At 54.5% G+C, this 25,546-nt stretch overlaps 1 protein-coding gene and 1 non-coding gene across 5 annotated transcripts in view; both read left to right on the plus strand.

The window, feature by feature from the left end:
• Window positions 1-19,072, plus strand: part of RAB11FIP4 (RAB11 family interacting protein 4) — a 126,894-nt gene extending 107,822 nt beyond the window's left edge. For all 4 annotated transcript variants that reach the window (XM_069748716.1, XM_069748718.1, XM_069748719.1 and 1 more), the window contains 7 exons: window positions 58-161; window positions 1,634-1,774; window positions 9,207-9,288; window positions 9,918-10,055; window positions 16,743-16,901; window positions 17,359-17,502; window positions 17,675-19,072. In XM_069748716.1, coding sequence (XP_069604817.1) covers window positions 58-161; window positions 1,634-1,774; window positions 9,207-9,288; window positions 9,918-10,055; window positions 16,743-16,901; window positions 17,359-17,502; window positions 17,675-17,791 — 885 coding nt within the window. In that variant the 3' untranslated portion in view covers window positions 17,792-19,072. The remainder of the gene's footprint in view (window positions 1-57; window positions 162-1,633; window positions 1,775-9,206; window positions 9,289-9,917; window positions 10,056-16,742; window positions 16,902-17,358; window positions 17,503-17,674) is intronic.
• A 3,843-nt stretch (window positions 19,073-22,915) lies between these two features.
• On the plus strand, window positions 22,916-22,987 carry TRNAT-CGU (transfer RNA threonine (anticodon CGU)). The gene has a single exon. It is a non-coding gene; the product is annotated as a tRNA-Thr (tRNA).
• Window positions 22,988-25,546: the final 2,559 nt, after the last annotated feature.

A 25,546-nucleotide genomic window follows, 5' to 3' on the forward strand; every position in this document is an offset into this window, starting at 1 on the left:
CCCCGCTAGTGACCCCATCCGAGGACTCCTCTAATGCCGACGTTACTGTCATGACAGGTCAGCTTCCTGGAGAAGAAAGTGACAGAGCTGGAGAACGACAACCAGACGAGTGGAGACGTGAAGAGCAAGCTGAGGCTGGAGAACACACAGCTCGTACTGAGGTGAGCGCTGTCCGGAGGGCAGTGTCTGCCTCACATGGTACCCTGCCACGTGAGCTGTCCCGAGGGGTGCCGTCCACGTCACATGGTTCCCCGCCACGTGAGCTGTCCCGAGGGGTGCTGTCCACCGCACATGGTACCCTGCCATGTGAGCTGTCCCGAGGGGTGCCGTCCACCTCAAATGGTACCCCGCCGCATGAGCTGTCCCGAGGGGTGCCGTCCACCTCACATGGTGCCCCACCTCGTGAGCTGTCCCGAGGGGCGCTGTCTGCCTCACATGGTACCCCGCCTCGTGAGCTGTCCCGAGGGGTGCTGTCCGCCTCGCACGGTACGCTGCCACGTGAGCTGTCCCGAGGGGTGCTGTCCGCCTCACATGGTACGCCGCCTCGTGAGCTGTCCCGAGGGGTGCTGTCCGCCTCACACGGTACGCCGCCTCGTGAGCTGTCCCGAGGGGTGCTGTCCACATCACATGGTACCCCGCCATGTGAGCTGTCCCGAGGGGTGCTGTCCACATCACATGGTACCCCGCCATGTGAGCTGCCTCGAGGGGTGCTATCCACATCACATGGTACCCCGCCATGTGAGCTGTCCCGAGGGGTGCTGTCCACATCACATGGTACCCCGCCATGTGAGCTGTCCCGAGGGGTGCTGTCCACATCACATGGTACCCCGCCATGTGAGCTGTCCCGAGGGGTGCTGTCCACATCACATGGTACCCCGCCATGTGAGCTGTCCCGAGGGGTGCTGTCCACATCACATGGTACCCCGCCATGTGAGCTGTCCCGAGGGGTGCTGTCCACATCACATGGTACCCCGCCATGTGAGCTGTCCCGAGGGGTGCTGTCCACATCACATGGTACCCCGCCATGTGAGCTGTCCCGAGGGGTGCTGTCCACATCACATGGTACCCCGCCATGTGAGCTGTCCCGAGGGGTGCTGTCCACATCACCCCGCCATGTGAGCTGTCCCGAGGGGTGCTGTCCACGGTACCCCGCCATGTGAGCTGTCCCGAGGGGTGCTGTCCACGGTACCCCGCCATGTGAGCTGTCCCGAGGGGTGCTGTCCACATCATACGGTACCCCGCCATGTGAGCTGTCCCGAGGGGTGCTGTCCACATCACACGGTACCCCGCTTCGTGAGCTGTCCCGAGGGGCGCTGTCCGCCTCACACGGTACCCTGCCTTGTGAGCTGTCCGGAGGGGCGCTGTCCGCTTCACACGGTTCCCCGCTTCGTGAGCTGTCCGGAGAGGCGGTGCCTGCCTTGCACGGTGCTCCGCCTCGTTTGGAAGGGTGGTGAGGGCCGGCTGCACGCTGTCCTGAGGAGTGCTACCCACCTTGCATGGCCCCGCCTCGCCCACTGTCCTGAGAGGCACTGCTTGCTTCGCGCGCTGTCTCCTTTTTCCATAGATATCACAGTACGGGTAACTATGGCGAGGGTGTCCGATGCCGTCACTGACTGCGGTTGCTTTTGTGCAGAGTCCATGAACTTGAGGAGATGCTGAAGGACCAGGAGACGAGGTCAGAGCAGATCCTGGACGACGAGCTGAAGCGTCACAGAGACACCTACAACCGGCTGGAGAAGGAGAAGAGCGTGGAGATGGAGCTGCTGAACGCCAGGTACCACCACATAAAGTGTGGAGGAGGAGGACTGCTGAGGATCTGACAAGGCATACTTACCATTCTGGAGTCTCGGTGACCGAGAGGTCCGGCTCTCTCTCATCCTCCTCTTACTCTCGTCCTCCTCTTTTACTTTCGTCCTCCTTCTCTTTTACTCTCGTCCTCCCTTCTTCTCTTTTACTCTCGTCCTCCCTTCTTCTCTTTTACGCTCGTCCTCCCTTCTTCTTCTCTTTTACGCTCGTCCTCCCTTCTTCTCTTTCTCCTTCGCCTCATTGGGGGACACAGGACTGTGGGTGTATGCTTCTGCCGCCAGGAGGCTGACACTAAGTAAACTTAAAAAAAAATTAGCTCCTCCTCCATCGTATACACCCTGACACTGGCTACCAGAGACTCCAGTTTATGCTTAGTGTCTCAAGGAGGCACATCTCTGGGTCCTGGATCGATGGACCCGATTTTTTTCAACATCTTTGGAGTGAAGGGGCGACGGACCTTTTTGAGGGTCCGATCTCCCCAAACCATCAACGGGCAAGTACGTGCGATTTTCTCCACGTATCCTTCCCCGCGACGTGGGATTCTTCACCGGACTTAGCCCTGACCACCCTGAGGTACCTAGACTCCAGGCTGTACAGGTGCCCATAATATGTCCGTGTGTTCCCCCCTGAATTCTACACCCTTGCGGTGTTAGCTGGGGTGGTGGACGGTCCCTCTCCTTATCCTGGGGATAATGGAGATAGGGTTCCTGCACCGTCATTGGTTCTACCCCTCGATAGTGCGGTATGATGGGGGGGCTCCTGGCATTACCTGCGGGGTCCGGCGGCTGTGTCCTCCGGGAGTGCGGTGCCTTTTTTTCAGCGCTGCCGAGGCCGGCGTCTTGGTGTGGCGACGCTGCGGCGTGGTCCGGCGCTGCTGCGTTGGGACTGCTGCGCTGCGGCGTGATCCGGCGCTGGGGCGTTGGATCTGTGGCGCTGCGGCGTTGTCCGGCGCTGTGGCGTTATGTCGGGCGACGCTGTGGCGCAGCTACGCTGCAGCGTGGTCCGGCGGCGCGCGGCGTTAGGATCGGCGCCGCTGTCCCCCCGGAGGCATCGGCTCTGCCTGGCCGCTTCGGGCGTGGAGCGGCTTCCTGGAGCCGGGACTTCCGGCCTTCGGACCGCGCTGTGGGGCTCCGCCCCTTCCGGCGCGTCACTTCCGGTTCCGGCTCTCCTCGCTCTAAGGGGGGAAAAATTGAGGCCCCGGCTTCGGGCCTGCTCCAGGCCGCAGCATCGTTTGGCGGTCCCTCCCCCCCTAAGGCCTGCTATGCATATAAGACAGCGCTTTTGGGCTCAGCATCATGCTCTGAGGATCCATCTCGGTAGTCGTGGGGACACAGGACTGGGGTAAGTGCTTCTCCCTCCATCTGGCTGAAGCATTCCTTTTTTCCAGTCTCTGGCCCTGGGTATAGCATTACGGATCATTATGTCTAGAAGGGTTAAGACTCACACTGTTCTTTTTACTAGTTGTGTATCTTGTAGTGCCCTTTTTCCGCATGCCCAAAGTAATCGCCTCTGTGAGGCCTGTGACCCTGAACGTGTCCAGGAGCCCCCCCCCGCCAGTCCTCTAGTAGTCTCTCCAGCTCCGGTTCCTCAGCCAGATGCTGTGGTAGCTCCTCCGGAATGGGTCACGTCCTTGTCACAATCCATGGCGTCCCTTACTGAAGCGATCAAATCTCTGCAGACCCCGGCGGTCGGGAATCCGCCTGTCTCAGAAAGGGCCTCGGGGTCTCAGGAGTCTGCGGCCTGCAGGGGGCGCGCTCTCACTCGACAGACGCATGGAAAGCGGATTCGTAAAGCGTCTCCCAGGCACTCAGGTGCTTCTGCATCCTGGAGTTCCGTATCTCGCTCTCCTTCCCCTGCAGAAAGCGGTGAAGTTGAGACTGACTACGAGTCAGAAGGGTCTCTTAATTTTGATAAACCTGGGTTTCAGGAGTCAGTAGACAGCCTAATTGAAGCTGTCAATCAGTCTTTGGGGATAGAAGACGAGCTCGTCTCTTCCTCTGATCATAAGGTCTCATTTAAACGGTCTAAACGGGCCCATAGGGTTTTTTCCTCTCATCCTGAGTTCGAGGACCTCATTCGACGCAATAGGGAGCACCCGGACAAACGCTTTTCAGGGCAAAGAGCTCTGAAGGCTAGGTATCCTTTTGCTTCGGAACTTTGTAGTGATTGGGCAGAAAATCCTTCTGTAGATCATCCAGTGTCCCGTTTAGCCTCTAACACGTTACTATCTCTCCCTAACGGCTCATCGATTAAGGATCCTACGGATCGTCTTATAGAGAGCTTGGCTCGTTCCGTCTTTGAGGCCTCAAGCTCAGCACTTTTTCCTTCTTTTGCGGCAACCTGGGTTGCCAGGGCTATGATATCTTGGACTCGTTATCTAAGGCTCTCCAGGAAGGTAATGTGTCAGCAGAATTGGCTGAAATGTCTTCTCAGGTAGCTATGGCCGGTAGCTATCTGATTAACGCATCTCTGGATGCGGCAGATTGTGCTTCCTCGGCTGCTTCTAATGCTATTGCCATCAGAAGGGCCTTTTGGTTAAGGTCCTGGCGGGCTGATTCTACCTCTAAGAAATCTCTTACATCCCTGCCGTATCAGAGTGGTCGTTTGTTCGGAGAAAAGCTGGATCAGCTCATTTCTGACTCCACAGGAGGGAAAAGTAAATTCTTTCCTCAGCAGAGGGCCAGACAGCCTTTTCGGCGCCATTTTCAGGCTCGCTTTAGAACCTTTCGCTATGTCAGATGGGCCCCAGCATCAGGTTCTCCTGCGCAGGGTCGGCCCAATCAGGACCGAGACAGTCGGACCCCTCATTCGGCCAGTCAGGGGGGAAGAATGCGTCCCCAGTCTTCTAGATCTAGAGGATCTAGGACGCAAAGATTTTCGGCCAAGTGACTGGAGGCCTCTTCCGGGCATCTCCAAAAGGGTAGGCGGACGTCTACTTTTATTTCGCCAGGTCTGGCTTCAGGTAATCCACGACCAGTGGGTGGCAGAGCTCATATCTTCAGGTTACAAAATAGAGCTGGTCTGCCTTCCTCCTCCCCGGTTCTTCCCATCCCGTCTTCCCAAGTGCAAATCTCTTCGTCAAAGCTTGTTCAATTCCATAGAGTCTCTCCGTATCAGCGGTGTAATTTCTCCTGTTCCAAAGGAAGAAAGATTCCAGGGCTTTTATTCCAATCTTTTTGTAGTGCCCAAAAAGGATGGAGCAGTGAGGCCTATTCTAGATCTCAAACTCTTAAACAAGTTTGTCCGCGTTCGACACTTTCGGATGGAGTCTCTGCGGTCGGTCATCGCCTCTCTGGAAAAGGGAGAATTTTTGGCCTCAGTAGACATTCAGGATGCTTATCTTCATATTCCCGTCTTTCCGCCTCATCAAAGATTTCTACGGTTTGCCGTAAACAATCTACACTTCCAGTTCACGGCATTACCTTTCGGACTGGCTTCCGCTCCCAGGGTGTTCACAAAAGTCATGTCGACTGTGGTGTCCATTCTGCACTCCCGGGGTATAGTTGTCTTGCCATACCTAGACGATCTGCTGATCAAGGGTCCGACATTTCAGTCTTGCAAGGAAAATGTCGACATCACTCTGGACACCCTTTCCCGTCTAGGTTGGTTGGTAAAATTAAGAAAGTAATCTCTACGGCCGTCTCGAAAAATTTCTTTCTTCGGCATGATCTTCGGCACCTCTCAAGCCTTAACTATCCTTCCCCAGGACAAGGTCCTAGCCCTTCGGCGGGAAGTGAGGAACCTTCTACAACCATACCCTCATACGATTCGGTCCGGGATGAGGGTGTTAGGAAAGATGGTTGCAACCATAGAGGCGTTCCCGTTTGCACAATTTCATCTTCGACCCCTCCAACGTGCAATCCTATCAGCATGGAACAAAAATCCTCTCTCTCTCAACCGCAATTTTCGGTTGTCTTTTCAGACCAGACAGGCTCTCGCTTGGTGGCTAAACAGCTCATCTCTTCTCAGGGGGAAGCCCTTTCCCCCAACCAATTGGCTAGTGGTCACAACAGATGCCAGTCTCCTGGGTTGGGGAGCAGTGTTCTTCCATCACACAGCTCAGGGACGCTGGTCTCCTCGGGAATCAGAACTCCCCATCAATATCTTAGAGATTCGAGCGGTCCGGCTAGCCTTGTTACGTTTTCACCATCTTCTGGTGGGTCGCCCTGTCCGGATTCAGTCGGACAACGCTACAGCGGTAGCCTACATAAATCACCAGGGGGGCACCCGCAGCAAGGCAGCCATGCAGGAGGTAAAACTGATTCTACTCTGGGCGGAGAGAAATCACTCTGTGATCTCAGCGGTCCACATTCCGGGCGAAGAAAACTGGGCGGCAGATTTCCTAAGCCGTCAGGGTCTAGCCTCCGGGGAATGGTCTCTCCACCCCGAGGTATTTTTTTGCAGATATGCCATCTTTGGGGAACTCCAGACGTGGATCTAATGGCGTCCAAGGTGAATGCCAAAGTGCCCAGTTTTGTCTCTCGGTACCGAGATCCCCAGGCTATCGCCGTGGATGCGCTGGTACTGTCTTGGAACCAATTTCATCTCTCTTATCTGTTCCCTCCTCTGGCACTGCTCCCGAGAGTAATCAAGAAGATCAAATCAGAGAGAGTGCCGGCCATCCTGATCGCTCCGGATTGGCCACGACGGACCTGGTATGCAGACCTGGTACAACTTCTAGCCGGGGTTCCTTGGCGGCTCCCCGATCGGCCAGATCTTCTATCTCAAGGGCCGATCTACCACCAGAACTCAGAGGTCCTACGTTTGACGGCCTGGCCGTTGAATCTTGGGTTTTAACTCAGGCTGGTTTTTCTCAAAAAGTGGCTGATACCTTGATCAGTGCACGTAAGTCCGTTTCGGCCAGGATTTATCACACTTGGAAGGTGTTTCTTTCCTGGTGTAGAGAACGCGGGCTGCCCCCTTTGCGTTTCTCCGTTCCTAATATTCTAGCCTTCCTTCAAGCAGGTCTGGATTCTGGGCTGGCTCCGAGTACCCTTAAAAAGCAGGTTTCGGCTTTATCAGTACTTTTTCAACGCAGGATTGCTCCTAATCGTCAAGTCAGGACTTTTTTCCAAGGAGTCGCTCATAGGGTCCCTCCTTATAAGACTCCTTTGGAAGCTTGGGACCTTAATCTGGTCTTAAGGGCTTTACAGGATGCTCCTTTTGAGCCTCTTCAAGAGGTTTCTTTGATGTTTCTCTCTTGGAAAGTTGTATTTTTAGTGGCCATAACGTCCATAAGACGGGTATCGGAGCTGGCAGCTCTTTCTTGTCGTCCTCCTTTTTTGCGATTTCATCAGGACAAGGTGGTGCTCAGACCAGCTCCATCCTTTTTGCCAAAGGTTGTTTCATCATTTCACATTAATGAAGATATTGTTCTGCCCTCTTTTTGTCCGGCACCTACGCACCGTGTAGAAAAGGCTCTCCATACGTTGGATCTGGTGAGGGCTCTGAGGAGGTACGTTTCCCGTACGGCCTCCTTTCGCCAGACGGATGCTCTATTTGTCCTTCCGCAGGGTCGCAGGAAGGGATGCACGGCTTCAAAATCTACCCTGGCCAGATGGATAAGGGCGACCATTCAGGAGGCTTATCGCTCCATGGGCATGACGGTTCCGGCCGGAATCAAGGCTCATTCGACTAGAGCAGTGGGGGCTTCCTGGGCCGTTCGGCACCAGGCCTCGGCAGAACAGGTTTGCAAGGCTGCGACCTGGTCTAGTCTGCATACATTTGTCAAACATTATAATGTCCATTCCCAGACCTCTGCAGATGCAAGTCTGGGTAGAAGAATTCTTCAAGCGGCAGTGGCGCATTTATAGACAAACATTATCTGGATGTCTTTTTCTGGTGAGTGATTTTTCCCACCCAGGGACTGCTTTAGGACATCCCACAGTCCTGTGTCCCCCAATGAGGCGAAGGAGAAATAGGGATTTTTGGTTACTCACCGTAAAATCCTTTTCTCCAAGACGCTCATTGGGGGACACAGCTCCCTCCCTGGTAGCCTTATGGCTGCTTTGGTTATATCTGATTACATTAGTCAGTAGGATCTTTTCTAGACATAAAGTTTCTGTATTTATGCTGTTATATTATTTTTTGTGTTTTCTTTTGTTCTCCTACTGCTTTTTGCACCAAACTGGAGTCTCTGGTAGCCAGTGTCAGGGTGTATACGATGGAGGAGGAGCTAATTTTTTTTTTTTTAAGTTTACTTAGTGTCAGCCTCCTGGCGGCAGAAGCATACACCCACAGTCCTGTGTCCCCCAATGAGCGTCTTGGAGAAAAGGATTTTACGGTGAGTAACCAAAAATCCCTATTTTACGCTCGTCCTCCCTTCTTCTTCTCTTTTACGCTCGTCCTCCCTTCTTCTTCTCTTTTACGCTCGTCCTCCCTTCTTCTTCTCTTTTACGCTCGTCCTCCCTTCTTCTTCTCTTTTACGCTCGTCCTCCCTTCTTCTTCTCTTTTACGCTCGTCCTCCCTTCTTCTTCTCTTTTACGCTCGTCCTCCCTTCTTCTTCCTCTTTTACGCTCGTCCTCCCTTCTTCTTCCTCTTTTACGCTCGTCCTCCCTTCTTCTTCCTCTTTTACGCTCGTCCTCCCTTCTTCTTCCTCTTTTACGCTCGTCCTCCCTTCTTCTTCCTCTTTTACGCTCGTCCTCCCTTCTTCTTCCTCTTTTACGCTCGTCCTCCCTTCTTCTTCCTCTTTTACGCTCGTCCTCCCTTCTTCTTCCTCTTTTACGCTCGTCCTCCCTTCTTCTTCCTCTTTTACGCTCGTCCTCCCTTCTTCTTCCTCTTTTACGCTCGTCCTCCCTTCTTCTTCCTCTTTTACGCTCGTCCTCCCTTCTTCTTCCTCTTTTACGCTCGTCCTCCCTTCTTCTTCCTCTTTTACGCTCGTCCTCCCTTCTTCTTCCTCTTTTACGCTCGTCCTCCCTTCTTCTTCCTCTTTTACGCTCGTCCTCCCTTCTTCTTCCTCTTTTACGCTCGTCCTCCCTTCTTCTTCCTCTTTTACGCTCGTCCTCCCTTCTTCTTCCTCTTTTACGCTCGTCCTCCCTTCTTCTTCCTCTTTTACGCTCGTCCTCCCTTCTTCTTCCTCTTTTACGCTCGTCCTCCCTTCTTCTTCCTCTTTTACGCTCGTCCTCCCTTCTTCTTCCTCTTTTACGCTCGTCCTCCCTTCTTCTTCCTCTTTTACGCTCGTCCTCCCTTCTTCTTCCTCTTTTACGCTCGTCCTCCCTTCTTCTTCCTCTTTTACGCTCGTCCTCCCCTCTTACCTGTCACATGACTCCATGCTGCTGTGTGGAAATGGAGATATAGCCCGGAGCAGTGCGTAGACTGTGGCGATATCCGGACTCCACACTGTGGGGTTGAGGAGGATGGGGGTTGTAGTCTCTGGGAGTAACATCTTGTTTCTGATTCAGAGTTCAGGAGTTGGAGGAAGAAAACGACGATTTACTGACCACAATCACCCGACTGAAGTCCCACAGCGAGAGGATGGACGAGGTGCGTGTGTGTGCCCCCCGCCCTGTGTGTACACGTTGCTCTGTGTGTGACCCCTGCCCTGTGTGTACACGTAGCAGTGTGTGCGCCCCCCGCCCTGTGTGTACACGTAGCAGTGTGTGCGCCCCCCGCCCTGTGTGTACACGTAGCTGTGTGTGCCCCCCGCCCTGTGTACACGTAGCTGTGTGTGCCCCCCGCCCTGTGTACATGTAGCTGTGTGTGCGACCCCCCCCCCGCCCTGTGTGTGTACGTAGCTGTGTGCGACCCCCGCCCTGTGTACGTAGCTGTGTGTGTGACCCCCCCCGCCCTGTGTACGTAGCTGTGTGTGTGACCCCCCCGCCCTGTGTGTACACGTAGCTGTGTGTGACCCCCCCCGCCCTGTGTGTACACGTAGCTGTGTATGACCCCCGCCCTGTGTGTACACATAGCAGTGTGCGCCCCCCGCCCTGTGTTTACACGTAGCTGTGTGTGTGCCCCCCGTCCTGTGTCGCCCTGTGTGTGTGACCCCCGCCCTGTGTGTACATGTAGCTGTGTGTGCCCCCCGCCCTGTGTACAGTGTTGTATAGATGCAGATGACGTGTGGCGGTGCCCCTGCAGCCCGGCACATACATCCACCTCTTCTTCTTCCTCAGGAGCGGCAGAGGATGTCTGATAAGCTGGAGGACACCAGTCTGCGGCTCAAAGATGAGATGGATTTGTACAAGAAGATGATGGACAAACTGCGGCAGAACCGCCAGAAGTTCCAGCAGGAGCGGGAGGCCACCCAAGAGGTGCGTGTGGTGGGAGCACCCAGGCCGCCATTTGTGATTTTTCCCCCCCCCCCCCCTCCCCCCACCGGGCCGCCGTGTGTGATGCGCAACCCTGCCCCCCCCCCATCCCCGGGCCGCCCTGTGTGTGATGTGTCCCCATGGGTGTCACGATTCACATCGTGACTGTCACCCCTACGTCACGGATCGGGGTGACTTTAGGCCAACAGACGGCTATCACATGTGCAGGGGGGCTTATCTTAGTTATCCCTCCACTCCACGATGTGATGAAAAACCACACACAAGGCAATTGACCTCTTAGTTTACAGCAGGGGCTTATTTTAGTTATCCCACTGCTCTGCAATATACCACGAACTGCGGGGATTTATGTATATCCCACTTACAGTTCCGCTTGAGAACTTGCAGCTCTCTGGCGCCCCACTTACTCTCAGGTCAGATTAGGTACTGCACCTAGGGTAATTAGTTGCCAGAAAGGCTGCCTGCTTTGTACTGGCTATTGGGCACGCTGCAGCGACGCGATAAACTACTCCCACTCAGGCAGGAACAATAATTATCAACGCCGCCGTCGCTACAACGACTCCCAAAGGCACAGAACAAGGTATGCTGCCACCAGCTTCGATTAAATGGGTCCGAAGCTAACCCAAAATAGTAGCGTAATTCCCTTCAGAAGACTTAGGGTAAGTTTTAGAACAGGAGAACGAAGCTAGTATTTTAAATATTTTACTCCATAAAAGAACAGGCAGTGTTTATCAAAAGGTATATAAAGATGTTACAATATGAGACAATTGGAAATATGTACAAAGGTAATTATAAAATAACGGGTTAAATGAGAAATTAACACTTACATGTGTTCAGGTCATTTCAGGCAAAACCAGGCTAGTGGGCGGAGCGCCAAATATCCCAGTTCATCAGGGCTGGCAGTAAGAGCTCCTCAGGTAAGACTAAAGGCTGGGTTAAGTGTAGAGACTTATAAACTGCAGTCTCGTGACATCACTAAAAGGGTTGAGTTAACATCGCCCTCCCCTCTCCTCAGCTGTACAGTTTTCTCCAACAATTATAATTCTTGTATTTTCTCCTTCGCCTCATTGGGGGACACAGACCGTGGGGTGTATGCTGCTGCCAATAGGAGGCTGACACTAAGTGATACAAAAAAAAGTTAGCTCCTCCCCTGCAGTATACACCCTCCTGCTGGCTCTCAGCTAACCAGTTCTTGCTTAGTGTCTGTAGGAGGCACATGGGTCTGTTTCAGACCCCAACGTTTTTATTTTATTGTTTACTTTTCTGTAAATTTTTATTTTTTAATTAACGGAGTGAAGGGGGCGACGGTTCCTTTCAAGGTTCCGATCTCCCCCGAACCATCAACAGGCGAGCACGGCGAGTATACCTCCCCGTACCCTCTCCTGCGACGTGGGAAGCCATGCCTGAGCTCTCTTCAGGGGCGACGGTTCCTTTCATGGTCCCGATCTCCCCACACCAGCAGCAGGCGACCACATGGAGTGTCTCCTCCATGTATCCTCTCCTGGAGCCAGGCCTAATGCCGGACAACTGGCCCTGTCCACCCGGACTGAACTCCGTGGCTGTACAGAGGCCCCTCTCTATGGCGTCCGAGCAGCCCCCACTGTCCCACCACTTGTGAAAGCGGATAGCACAAGGAGGCGGACGGTTCCTCTCCACCTCCCTAACAAACGGATGATGGATTGAGGCTCATCCCTGCACCGTCCACGCTGCACAGAACAGCGCTGAAACCCACATCCGCGGCGGCTCCATGCCGGGACGTGCATCAATGGTGAGTGGATCCATCTTCAGTGGGATATTCACATGCTGACAGGCAGCCTCAGCCACTTCCCTGTGGCCCACCTCTGTGAGGTAACGCTCTGGATGGCTGCAAAAATTTAGTCCCCGGCTTCGACCGATTTGTAAGCCGCATCCTGGAAGTCTTGCCTGGAACGACCCACTGGTGACGTCCGCCGGCTACAGAAATTTAGGCCCCGGCTTAGGCCTATTCAACATCGTGTCTGTGGCTCCGCCCCCCAAATTGGCGCTTCTCGCTCTCTGCGAGACTTTATCAACTCTGCAACTCCCGGTGGCCATCTTGGTCCACCCGGCCATCTCACACTGGGGTGACAGTATTTTTGCATTAAAGGGGCACATCGACTCTACATCAGTACCCGGGTAAGGAAGTACCTGGTCTTAAAGGCACATGACTAGTATTTCCTGGTCTTAAAAGCACATGACCAGTATTCCCTGGTCTTAAAGGCATATGGCCTTAAAGGCGCCCAGTCTTAAAGGCGCACGACCATTATTCCCTGGTCTTAAAGGTGCATGACCACTATTCTCTGGTCTTAAAGGCGCATGACCAGTATTCCCTGGTCTTAAAGGCACATGACCAGTATTCTCTGTTCTTAAAGGCGCATGACCAGTATTCCCTGGTCTTAAAGGCGCTTGATCAGTCCGAGGAGCCCTCCGCCGCCGACCCCAGCTTTATCCTCTAGTTCCCCTCAGTGGACTTCTTCACTGACCAATCCATGGTTCTCTGACCAAGAGATTGAATCCCTCTGTGTACCCTCTGTGTTTGGAGTGCTCGCAGGACTAATATACATGGTCCCTATCCTACATGGGAGCCGTCGGCTAGCAGGGGCCGCAAGTATTCTAGAAACGTGCAGGCGTCTAGAAACATACAGGCATCTAGAAAACGGAAGTTTTTCGTTTCCTGCTCCCTCACCAATGATTTGATGACAACAAGGCTCTGAATATGGATTGGATATTGCCTGAGCTTGCCAGGGCTTCAGAGACTAAACTCCCTCGAGAGCATTTGCCATTCAATTCGGATAAGCGATTCACTGGACAGAAGCGTCTACGTGGGATGCCATGCCTGGCCTGTTTTTTAAGGGCGACTGGTCCTTTAAAGGGCACAGATCTCCCCACACCATCAAAAGACGAGCACACGGAGTGTCGTCTCCATGTTTCCTCTTCTGCATCCAGGCCTAACGCCAGACAACCTGTCCTGTCCACCTGGAGACCTGTACTCTGTGGACATATAGAGGCACCCTTTTTGGCGTACGAGCTCCCCCCTCTGCATCACCACTATTTAGTGGATGATGCAAGAAGGCGGACAATTCCTCTCCACTTCCCTGTTAAGAGGTTGATGGATCGAGGGTTCCTAATTTTTGTCTCTGCACCGTGAAAAGAGGAGATGGCAAGAGACTATGACCTGCTGGATGCAGCCGCACATTCTGCCATGGGGCAGATTAACCGGGTATAATCTCCTGTGGTATACCTACCAGTATCCCTACCTGATGGGTCATCAATTAAAAATACCACGGACTGTCAGATAGCAAATCTGTTTTGTTCCGTCTTGCGGCTTCGGGTCCAGCGCTCTATCCTCCCTAGCGGCCGCATGGATTGCTAGAGCAATGGTCTCCTGGCTGGAGACCTTAACTACCTTGATTCACACCAGCAACAACTGGCCAATCAAATCCTTTGAGCGGGAGACTGACAAAGGATTGTATAAGGATTGTCCAGCACAGTCTAGATCTAAGGGATCTTGGTTCCAAACAGGGGAACGAAAAGTAAGATCGACCCTGGACCTCAAACTTCTAACAACCTTTGACATGGTCCTCCTTCTTTGGATGGAGTTCCTCTGCTCAGCCATTACTTCAACAGAAAAAGGTGCAGTTTCCGGCATCCATCGACATTCGGGTTGCTTGCCCTCTGCAAAAATTCCTTCGCCTTTCCATTCGTCAGCAGCATTTTCAAGTCACAACCTTGTCCTTCGGCCTTGCTTCCACACCCAGACTGTTCGCTCGGGTCATGGCGGATGTCATGTTTCTCTTGCACTCTAGAGGCGTGCTCGTCCTGCCCTGTTTGGTCTGTCTAGCCGCCCTTCCAGGACTACGCTGAGTCGTCTATATCTCTTGCGATACCTTCTCTCCTGGCAGCTACACTTAGACAAGTTCTCCTCATTTCCAGCCCAGCAGATATCCTTTTTGAGGATGATCCTGCACACTTCTAGAAGGATGGTAATTCTTCCTCGAGACAAGGTCATGGCCCTTCAACAGGGACCTCGCGCAAGGAGAGTTCTGAGGACTTGATTACTCACCCCCTCATTTCATTCGATTTGCTAAGAGAGTTCTGAGGAAAAATGGTGACGACAATGGAAGCGGTTTCCTTCGTTCCGCTCGTTTTCAGCAAGTCAAACAGACTTTCAGACAATAGTCTCTGAGCTCCTTCTTCATCCAGGGCCTTTCTCCCGGTTCAATGGTTATTAGTAACTACCAATGCCAGTCTTCTCCCCATCATTGTTCTGGAGATCCGAACGGTAGTCTTACGGCAGGTCCACTGCCTTCTGGCGGGTCACCCTATCCGAATTCAATTGGATAATGCCACGGCGGTGCCTTACGTCAGTCATCTAGCAGGTACCCACGGTCAGGCGCCATGACCGAGGTACCTCACTTTCTCTGATGGGCCGAAGTCTATTATTTGGTGATCTCGGCAGTATATATCCCAGAAGTAGAACTCTGAACGGCAAACAAATTCAGCCGTCAGGGTTCCGCCTCAAGTCAGTGGGAACTTCTCCCCGAAGTCTTCCATCAGATCTGTCCTTACTGGAGCTCTCCAGTTGTAGGTGGGATGACATCCAGACTGAATGCCAATGTACTCGAGTTCGTGGTTCGGCCTCGAGATCCAAGAGCCATCGCTCTCCATGCTCTGGTTCTGCCGTGGTACCAGTTTCCATAACTCCCCTTCCACTGCTTCCGAAAGCCTTTCGGAAGCAGAAAGGGGCCCCAGTGATCCTCAGAGATCCGCACTGACCACGTCCGTTTTTTGTTTGCGGAGCTTGTATCTTCTCGCCTTATCGCAGCACAACTGCAAGTAGGGACTTTCTCACAGGGAGTTTTCACACGTAGTTCTTCCCTATCGCATACCGTTAGATCATTGGGACCTTATTATTCCTAGGAGCCTTACAGTAGGCTCCTTTTTCATCCGGGCAGACTTTACTATCAGGGAAAGTCGTCCCGTTCTCCTCTGCGATATTCTCTCTCTGACGAGTCTTCGGAGCTAGCTTCTCTGCTCTTTCAGACTTTTTTCCCTTATTACCTTCGAGGCAAGGTTGTCCTCAGGTCATCTCCATCCCTTGTTACCAAGGTGGTACTGTATTACCACTATTATGAGGCCTTAGTTCTTCCCTCATCTCTTTTGGCTCCAGTCCACAAAATGGAATAAGATCCCCCATATTCTGGACGAAGTGAGTGCTCTGAGTAGGTACGTCTTGAGGACGGCGTCCTTCTGAAGGTTGGACGTTTTATTTGGGCTTCCTGACGGTAGAGGAAGGCTTCCTGACATTTTCAGGAAGGGTTTAGCCGTTTCATCGACCATGATAACATGGTGAATTCTTTTCACCATCCAGGAGACCTTCCGTGCTAGATGTCAGCCTATCTCCCTGTCTATCAAGGGTCCTAGGCACCAGGCTTCAGCAAGGCACGCCTGCAAGCTTGCGGATTCGTCCAGTCCGCATGCATTCTTGAAGCACTATAATTCCCACACTTCCACAGATGTGAGTCTGGGCAGGCGGACTCTGCAGGCCGCGGTGGCGCACTTGTAAGTAGAGGTTACACAGGGCCTGATCTATTGTTTTGGGACGTCCCACGGTCTGTGTCCCCCAATGAGGCGAAGGAGAAATAGGGATTTTTGTGTACTCACCGTAAAATCCTTTTCTCCGAGCCATTCATTGGGGGACACAGCTCCCACCCTGTTATTAGCTTATGCTTGTTTTTTAGAATATGACATGCTATACGCTCATTTATTGTTATTGATCTCCTACTGCTTTTGCACCGAACTGGTTAGCTGAGAGCCAGCAGGAGGGTGTATACTGCAGGGGAGGAGCTAACTTTTTTTTGTATCACTTAGTGTCAGCCTCCTATTGGCAGCAGCATTCACCCCACGGTCTGTGTCCCCCAATGAATGGCTCGGAGAAAAGGATTTTACGGTGAGTACACAAAAATCCCTATTTCGCTCCCGAACATGTCAGAATCCTAACACACCCCTCATTCATCTTCTTTTACAATTGGCTTTCTATTGGTACCAAATTTGGGCTAGTTGGGACACACCGTCCCGGAGAAATCCATACTTTTGTACCTGATGGGATTAGAGGCTCATGCTTACAGAAGCTGACAGATCCACCGATGGAGATTCGCAACATGGACTTATTATTTTTCTAGCCTAAATTGGTGACCCAATATCTTACTATAATGGAACAAAGAACCGCATGTCTTGAGAGATATCAGACCAGTTTTAGCTGGAGGGAGATTTCATCCTACACAAGCGCCATAAAAATTCTTGGGTGGGAGGGAATGAGTAAGTTGCTCCGAACCTGGAATTTGCAGCTAGAAGCAATAAAACCTCTTCTACACACAGAGAAGGGTTTTTTTTTTTTAGCCCACAGCATGGGTGCTACAGGCAAAGCTACAAAATCATATTACATGTCATACAATATCGTGACACCGGGCCGCCCTGTGTGTGATGCGTCCCCCCCCCCCGGGCCGCCCTGTGTGTGATGCATCCTTCCCCCGGGCCGCCCTGTGTGTGATGTGTCCCCTCCGGGCCGCCCTGTGTCTGATGTGTCCCCCCCCACCCCCCGGCCGCCGTGTGTGATGGGCCGCTGCCGAGCCTCATCCTCTGCTTTCTCCACAGCTCATCGAGGACTTGCGGAAAGAACTAGAACATCTGCAGATTTATCGCCTGGACTGTGAGCGCGCCGGCCGAGGACGGACCTCATCAACCGGACTCTACGAGTTCAATGCCAAAACCCGGGAAACCGAGCTGGAGCAGGAGATCAGACGCCTCAAACAGGTGAGGAACGTCCCTGCGGCCAAGGGCAGAGGTTGTAAAGCAGAATTGAGTGCAGCTCTGGAGGGGACTGCAGTGTAACATGAGGCAGAATTGTGAGTGCAGCACTGGAGGGCACTGCAGTATAACATTAGGCAGTACTGTGAGTGCAGCACTGGAGGGCATTGCAGTATAATATGAGGCAGTACTGTGAGTGCAGCACTGGAGGGCACTGCAGTATAATATGAGGCAGAATTGTGAGTGCAGCTCTGGAGGTGACTACAGGTAAACGAGGCAGAATTGTGAGTGCAGCTCTGGAGGTGACTACAGGATAACATGAGGCAGAATTGTGAGTGCAGCTCTGGATGCAGTTTTACCTATTATATGTAATGTGAATTGCCATGATGATGATGAGGGTGCCGATGATGAGGGTGCCAATGCGGCTGCTGCTTAGTGACTGCCCCGTTCTCCTCTCCTATAGGATAACCAGAAGTTAAGGGACCAGAACGACGACCTGAACGGGCAGATCCTGAGCCTCAGCTTGTACGAAGCCAAGAACCTGTTATCCACCCAAACAAAGGCCCAGTCTCTGGCTGCGGAGATCGACTCTGCCTCCAAGGATGAGGTGAGGGCTGTAGACAGCTGCAGGGGCGTTACAGTGTGTCAGATCCATGCTGTGGCCACATGGGACATGGAGGGTGACACCTCATGACGCCCGTGTGTGATCAGGATTATGGTGGTGGTTGTCTTGGTGATGGACATTTTGGGTGTAAACTTGTTCTTTCTTTCACTCTTAGCTGATGGAAGCCTTAAAGGAGCAAGAGGAGATCAACCTTCGCCTCCGCCAGTACATGGATAAGATCATTCTGGCCATCTTGGACCATAACCCGTCCATCCTGGAGATCAAGTACTGAGCGCTGCTCCAGCCCTTGTGCCACTCTCTACTGGTTTTCTACACCAGAGCTCCTCGGGGGCGGTCCTTCCTCGGGGACGGTGCTTCCTCAGGGCGGTCCTTCCTTGCGTCTTTCCATTTTTTTTTTATCTTAAGACTTGAGGCTGCTCCAGCAGAACTGGATTAAAGGATTAAACTGGAACACATGAGTGCTGCTCTGCGGACGTGAAAGTAACAGGATCAGGATTCCTTACTCCCACCGATGTAGCCTGGGGGGGTTTCATAGCGTGACCCATGGTGGCAGACCGGCGACTTCTGGCCACAAACACTGGAATAATTCACTATGGCTGACGACTGGATACAATAGCTTGCACTACACAACCGTCGCCTCCGCTGCAGGGAGAGTGAGAACTTGTCTTGTTCTTTTCACCTTGTGGCTCCAAGAGCCGGGGCCACAGTCTGACCGGCCCTGCACCATCTCCGCAGAGATCAGGAGGCTTCTATGGAGAATTGTGCTGGAGGTCCTGAATCTCTGCCACGTCCGTCACTGCCTCGTAATCGGTACCGCACTATAACCCCACATCACCTCTTACCGCCCACTCTACACATGTCGGGGGGCTGCCCCCTCTGTTCACATAATGGGGGGCTGCCCCCTCTGTACACATAACAGGGGGCTGCCCATATGCTCCCCCTCTGCACTGATGTTCACAGTAAGATATCTGGGGTCCCCGTCCCCCTGTATAGCCTCACTACTTGAAGCCAACACATCTCCATTACTCTCACTGCCCTCGGTCACCACCAGGTGGCGCTCCTCACACTGAACTCGTGTACATATGTGACCTCTAGGGGGCAGTATGTTGTAGATGTTACTTGTGATGTCGCTGTGCCTTTAAGCCGCGGCGGTGCCATCCCGGACTCGCTGTATATAGGTGTAAATACACGGTGATTTGTACACTTGGTGCCACGTGGACGCTCACGAGCCGCCGGCGTCCTTGTAGTGTGATGTCACAGATGATGAGCTTCTCTGGTGGGGGCACATGGGACCCCCACTATTTTGTAGATATTGGACCTTTCTAGGACTCGGATGTGGACAACGGCGACTTATTTATTTTTTTTAATTTGTGATCTGATGAAAATTGTCAAAATAAAATTGTAAAGAAATCCGAGAAAAAAAATATTGGATGCAGCCGCCATATTGTGCGAGGGTCTGCGGGCCGCAAGAGGGTCTGTGGGCTGTGAAAGAGGGTCTGCGAGCCCTGATGCCGGGTTTTCTTAATAAATCTTGTTCTGTCCACTGATCAAATCCATCGTTTTATTCATTCATCATTCTGGCAGCAGAACTCACTGTCTACCGCAAGTCCTAGAAAAAAATCGCCTCCGATATGCACATTACACAGACTCCAGGGCTCTCAAACCATTCCTCAGAGATAGAGAACGGGGAAGGACTGGTCTGATTGGAAGGGGAATATATTTAAGTGATGCTCGAGGGCACTAGTGGCAAGTGATTGCCCCACAGCAGATGCTGAAGTGCGGGGATCATCCCTCCGTACAGGAAACATTAAAAAGCAAGGATTGTCCCTCAGCAGACACTAGAGAGCTGGGATCATCCCTCAAGAGACACTAGAGAGAGGGGATCGTCCCTCAGGAGACACTAGAGAGCTGGGATCGTCCCTCAGGAGACACTAGAGAGCGGGGTTCGTCCCTCAGGAGAAACTAGAGAGCTGGGATCGTCCCTCAGGAGACACTAGAGTGGGGGTCGTCCCTCAGGAGACACTAGAGAGCGGGGATCGTCCCTCAGGAGACACTAGAGAGCGGGGTTCGTCCCTCAGGAGACACTAGAGAGCGGCGATCGTCCCTCAGGAGAAACTAGAGAGCGGGGATCGTTCCTCAGGAGACACTAGAGAGCGGGGATCGTTCCTCTAGAGAAACGAGAGAGGGAATAGTCCCTCAGGAGACACTAGAGAGCGGGGATCGTCCCTCAGGAGACACTAGAGCGATGGGATCGTCTCTCAGGAGACACTAGAAAGCGGGGTTCGTCCCTCAGGAGAAACTAGAGAGCTGGGATCTTCCCTCAGGCAGGAGACACTAGAGAGCGGGGTTCGTCCCTCAGGAGACACTAGCGAGCGGGGATCGTCCCTCAAGCAGGAGACACTAGAGAGCGGGGATCGTCCCTCAGGAGACACGAGAGCTGGGATCGTCCCTCAGGAGACACTAGAGAGCGGGGTTCGTCCCTAAGGAGACACTAGAGAGCGGGGTTCGTCCCTCAGGAGAAACTAGAGAGCGGGGATCGTCCCTCAAGAGACACTAGAGAGCGGGGATCGTTCCTCAGGAGACACTAAAGAGCGAGGATCGTTCCTCTAGAGAAACGAGAGAGGGAATAGTCCCTCAGGAGACACTAGAGAGCGGGGATCGTCCCTCAGGAGACACTAGAGCGATGGGATCGTCTCTCAGGAGACACTAGAAAGCGGGGTTCGTCCCTCAGGAGAAACTAGAGAGCTGGGATCTTCCCTCAGGCAGGAGACACTAGAGAGCGGGGTTCGTCCCTCAGGAGACACTAGCGAGCGGGGATCGTCCCTCCCTCAGGAGACACGAGAGCGGGGATCGTCCCTCAGGAGACACGAGAGCTGGGATCGTCCCTCAGGAGACACTAGAGAGCGGGGTTCGTCCCTAAGGAGACACTAGAGAGCGGGGTTCGTCCCTCAGGAGACACTAGAGAGCGGGGTTCGTCCCTCAGGAGAAACTAGAGAGCGGGGATCGTCCCTCAGGAGACACTAGAGAGCGGGGATCGTTCCTCAGGAGACACTAAAGAGCGGGGATCGTTCCTCTAGAGAAACGAGAGAGGGAATAGTCCCTCAGGAGACACTAGAGAGCGGGGATCGTCCCTCCGGAGACACTAGAGAGCGGGGATCGTCCCTCAGGAGACACTAGAGAGCGGGGTTCATCCCTCAGGAAACACTAGAGAGTGGGGGTCGTCCCTCAGGAGACACTAGAGAGCGGGGATCGTCCCTCAGGAGAAACTAGAGAGCGGTAATAGTCCCTCAGGAGACACTAGAGAGCGGGGATCGTCCCTCAAGCAGGAGACACTAGAGAGCGGGGTTCGTCCCTCAGGAGACACTAGAGAGCGGGGATCGTCCCTCAGGAGAAACTAGAGAGCTGTAATAGTCCCTCAGTAGACACTAGAAAGCGGGGGTCGTCCCTCAGGAGACACTAGAGAGCGGGGATCGTCCCTCAGGAGACACTAGAGAGCGGGGATCGTCCCTCAGGAGACACTAGAGAGCTGGGATCGTCCCTCAGTAGACACTAGAGAGCGGGGATCGTCCCTCAGGAGACACTAGAAAGTGAGGATCGTCCCTTGGTATTGGTGTAGAGCACCAATCTGCTGAGCCCACACTACGGTAGGAGGGCAAGGAAAGCGCCAAAGAGACGGCCTGAGGGCAGAGAGGAGCCCCAAGGAGAGGGCCTGAGCGCAGAGGGGAGCGCCCAGGAGATGGCCTGAGAGGAGCTCAGAGAGGGCAGAGGGGAGCTCCGAGGAGGCGACTGAGGGGACGATATGAGGGCAGAGAGGAGCGCACAGGACATGCCTGAGGGCAGAGGGGAGCTCCGAGGAGACTCCTGAGGGGAGCTCCGAGGAGATGCCTGAGGGCAGAGGGGAGCTCCGAGGAGAGGGCCTGAGAGCAGAGGGGAGCGCCCAGGAGATGGCCTGAGGGGAGCTCAGAGAGGGCAGAGGGGAGCTCCGAGGAGGCGACGGAGGGGACGATATGAGGGCAGAGAGGAGCGCACAGGAGATGGCCTGAGGGCAGAGGGGAGCTCCTAGGAGACGCCTGAGGGCAGAGGGGAGCGCCGAGGAGACTGCCTGATGACCGCTCAGAGGAGACACCTGAGGGCCGAGGGGAGCTCCAAGGAGACACTTGAGTGCAGAGGGGAGCGCCGAGGAGACGCCTGGGGGCGGAGGGGAGCTCCGATGAGATGCCTGAGGGCAGAGGGGAGCTCCAAGGAGATGCCTGAGGGCAGAGGGGAGCTCCGAGGAGATGCCTGAGGGCAGAGGGGAGCGCCGAGGAGACTGCCTGAGGGCAGAGGGGAGCGCCGAGGAGACTGCCTGAGGGCAGAGGGGTGCTCTGAGGAGACGGCCTGACAGCAGCTCAGAGGAGACACCTGAGGGCCGAGGGGAGCTCCAAGGAGACACCTGAATGCAGAGGGGAGCGCCGAGGAGACTCCTGAGGGCAGAGGGGAGCGCCGAGAAGATGCCTGAGGGCAGAGGGGAGCGCCGAGGAGACGGTCTGACATCAGCTCAGAGGAGACACCTGAGGGCAGAGGGGAGCTCCGAGGAGACGCCTGAGGGCAGAGGGGTGCACCGAGGAGACGCCTGAGGGCAGAGGGGAGCTCCGAGGAGGCGCCTCAGGGGAAGAGGGGAGCGCCGAGGAGACAGCCTGACAGCAGCTCAGAGGAGACACCTGAGGGCAGAGGGGAGCTCCGAGGAGACGCCTGAGGGCAGAGGGGAGCTCCGAGGAGACAACTGAGGGCAGAGGGGAGCGCCAAGGAGACGCCTGAGGGCAGAGGGGAGCTCCGAGGAGACGCCTGACGGCAGAGGGGAGCGCCGAGGAGACGGCCTGACAGCTACTCAGAGGAGACACCTGAGGGCAGAGGGGAGCTCCAAGGAGACACTTGAGTGCAGAGGGGAGTGCCAAGGAAACGCCTGAGGGCAGAGGGGAGCTCTGAGGAGACAGCCTGACAGCAGCTCAGAGGAGACACCTGAGGGCAGAGGGGAGCGCCGATGAGACGGCCTGACAGCAGCTCAGAGGAGACACCTGAGGGCAGAGGGGAGTGTCAAGGAAACGCCTGAGGGCAGAGGGGAGCTCCGAGGAGACGGCCTGACAGCAGCTCAGAGGAGACACCTGAGGGCAGAGGGGAGTGTCAAGGAAACGCCTGAGGGCAGAGGGGAGCTCCGAGGAGACGGGCTGACAGCAGCTCAGAGGAGACACCTGAGGGCAGAGGGGAGTGCCGAGGAGACGGCCTGACGTCACAGCCCAGCTCCTCCTCCCTACACACTGGGCGGTGCCCCTGCTGCATTGTCCTCACACTCTGACCACGCCCCATACATCGCCCACATCGGCGCCATCAGCTCGTCCCCCCTCCCGCAGAGCACGCAGGCGCAGTGGCCAAGTGGTAAGGCGTCGGTCTCGTAAACCGAAGATCACGGGTTCGATCCCCGTCCGCTCCTCCGGAGGAAGGAGACACATTTTATCCCACAGCCGTCACTGGTACCGGAAACGCCAACACCGGAGAAGAGAGCGGCGGGGAAGTCACCGGCACCAGAGTTCTACTGCCGATCCACTGAACACTGGCAACACCGCTGCCACCCATCCTACACTGCTGCCACAGACATCCTACACTACTGCTCCCCATCCTACACAGCTGGGTTCCAGGCTGCTGCTCCGCATCCTACACCGCTGCTCCCCATCATACACCGCTGCCCCACATCCTACACCGCTGCTCCCCATCATACACTGCTGCTCCGCATCCTACACCGCTGCCACCCATCCTACACCGCTGCATCCCACAGACCGCTGGTCCATCCTACACCGCTGCCCCATCCTACACCGCTGCCACCCATGCTACACCGCTACCACCCATCCTACACCACTGCTCCCCATCCTACACCGTTGCGTCCCACAGACCGCTGCTCCGCATCCTACACCGCTGCCCCATCCTACACCGCTGCTCCCCATCCTACACCGCTGCTCGCCATCTTACACTGCTGCCCCATCCTACACCGCTGCCCTCCATCCTACACCGCTGCCACCTATCCTACATCACTGCGTCCCACAGACCGCTGCTCCCCATCATACACCGCTGCTCCCATCCTACACTGCTGCTCCCCATCATACACCGCTGCTCCCATCCTACTCTGCTGCTCCCATCCTACACCACTGTCCCCCATCCTACACCACTGCCCCCCAGACCGCTGCTCCCTATCATACACTGCTGCTCCTCATCATACACCGCTGCTCCCCATCCTACACCAATGCCCCCCACAGACGGCTGCTCCCCATTATACACTGCTGCCCCATCCTACCCCACTGCTTCCCATCATACACCATTGCCCCCACAGACTGCTGCTCCCCATCATACACTGCTGTCCCATCCTACACCACTGCTCCCCATCGTACACTGCTGCTCCCATCCTACACCCCTGCTCCCCATCATACACCGCTGCTCCCATCCAACAACGCTGCTCCCATCTGACACTGCTGCTCCCCATCATACACCACTGTCCCATCCTACACCACTGCCCCCCACAGACCGCTGCTCCCTATCATACACTGCTGCTCCCCATCATACACCGCTGCTCCCATCCTACACCACTGCCCCCCACAGACCGCTGCTCCCCATCATACACTGCTGCCCCATCCTACACCACTGCTCCCCATCATACACCGCTGCTCCCCATCATACACCGCTGCTCCCCATCCTACACCACTGCCCCCCACAGACTGCTGCTCCCCATCATACACCGCTGCCCCCATCTTAGACTGCTGCCCCCATCTTAGACCGCTGCCCCCATTTTAGACCGCTAATCCCCATCCTTTTTTTCAATTTACCAATTGGCTGCAATGAAAGAGTGAAAAATGTAAAAAGGCAGGTACTGAGTGTGTCACCACGGAACAGACAGACCAACAGTGGAGGGGTTTAATAACAGGAATCAGGTTCTCCTTGCAGGGAGGAATCAATGGAAAATAACTGGCAATAAAATAGTGCAAAAATATGAGAGTCAAACAGTGTAACAGAAGTAAGCAAGATTTCTTGAGAAAAGAACACTTGTCAGTCTGATGAGGACTTGCTTGAAGGGTCATTTTCTCCAACGTAGGCGCCGAGAAACAGCGGCACCTGTCGTTCCTCTGTTGTCCGTGGCTGAGTAGTCTCTAGGAGCCCGCTGCCTGGGGTTTCAGGAGTTAATGTGATATGCACAGGCTCTGAGTCTTTAGCTTTTACAGCACAGCCTATCCCGGGAAAATGATGGTCAGTCTATTATTGTCTCTCACCTGGAATCAGGGGCTCTACACGGATACCGTGGGTACCAGGGGTCACAGTCTCTGTACTGATACCACGGGTACCAGAGGGTTTGCAGTCTTTACAAGGGACAATGTCTCTACACGGGTCTCAAAGCGCCCCTCTCCAGTCACAGCACAGTCCGCTTTCATGTACTCACAAGATGCAGTCTTTCTGGGCAATCTCCCTGCATTTATCCTCTGACCGGGCGCTCTCTCTCTATCCCAGAGCACTGCTGCACCCTGCTCTGACCGCTGCTCTGTTCCTTGCGCACGTGCCTTTCCCGCTCTCTGCCCGGCTTCCTTCCTGTCCCAGTCTCTAAGTCTGCCCCCTGGGGAACCTGTAGCACAGATCAATGGTTCCAGGCACAGAGCCGAGAAGGTAACCGCCCCCGGACTCTTCTTGTCCTTCACCTCCTTACATTCCACCCTCTTTCTGTTTGCCATTCCACGGGCGAGAATTTCAGGAGTTCCTGTTAGCAATCTTCCAGTCCTTGCACAACCTGCTGCCAGATGAACTCGTCCTGATTGTAGCGAACAGGGGGTACACCAGCCGTTGAATGTTAAGAGCGTCTCAAATCAGCAGGGGCGGTGGTGTCAACTGCTGTGGGAGGAGTCGAGGCACCAGCCCTATTTCTGGGTTCCCTGGGAGAGATTGGGAGTCTTCCTCATCTTCCACATCTACATTGATCACTGGCGCAGCCGGTGGGGGCGCTGGAGCCAATTGGACT

The sequence above is a fragment of the Ranitomeya imitator genome, chromosome 2 (genome assembly GCF_032444005.1).
Source record: "Ranitomeya imitator isolate aRanImi1 chromosome 2, aRanImi1.pri, whole genome shotgun sequence".
Lineage (NCBI taxonomy): Eukaryota > Metazoa > Chordata > Amphibia > Anura > Dendrobatidae > Ranitomeya > Ranitomeya imitator.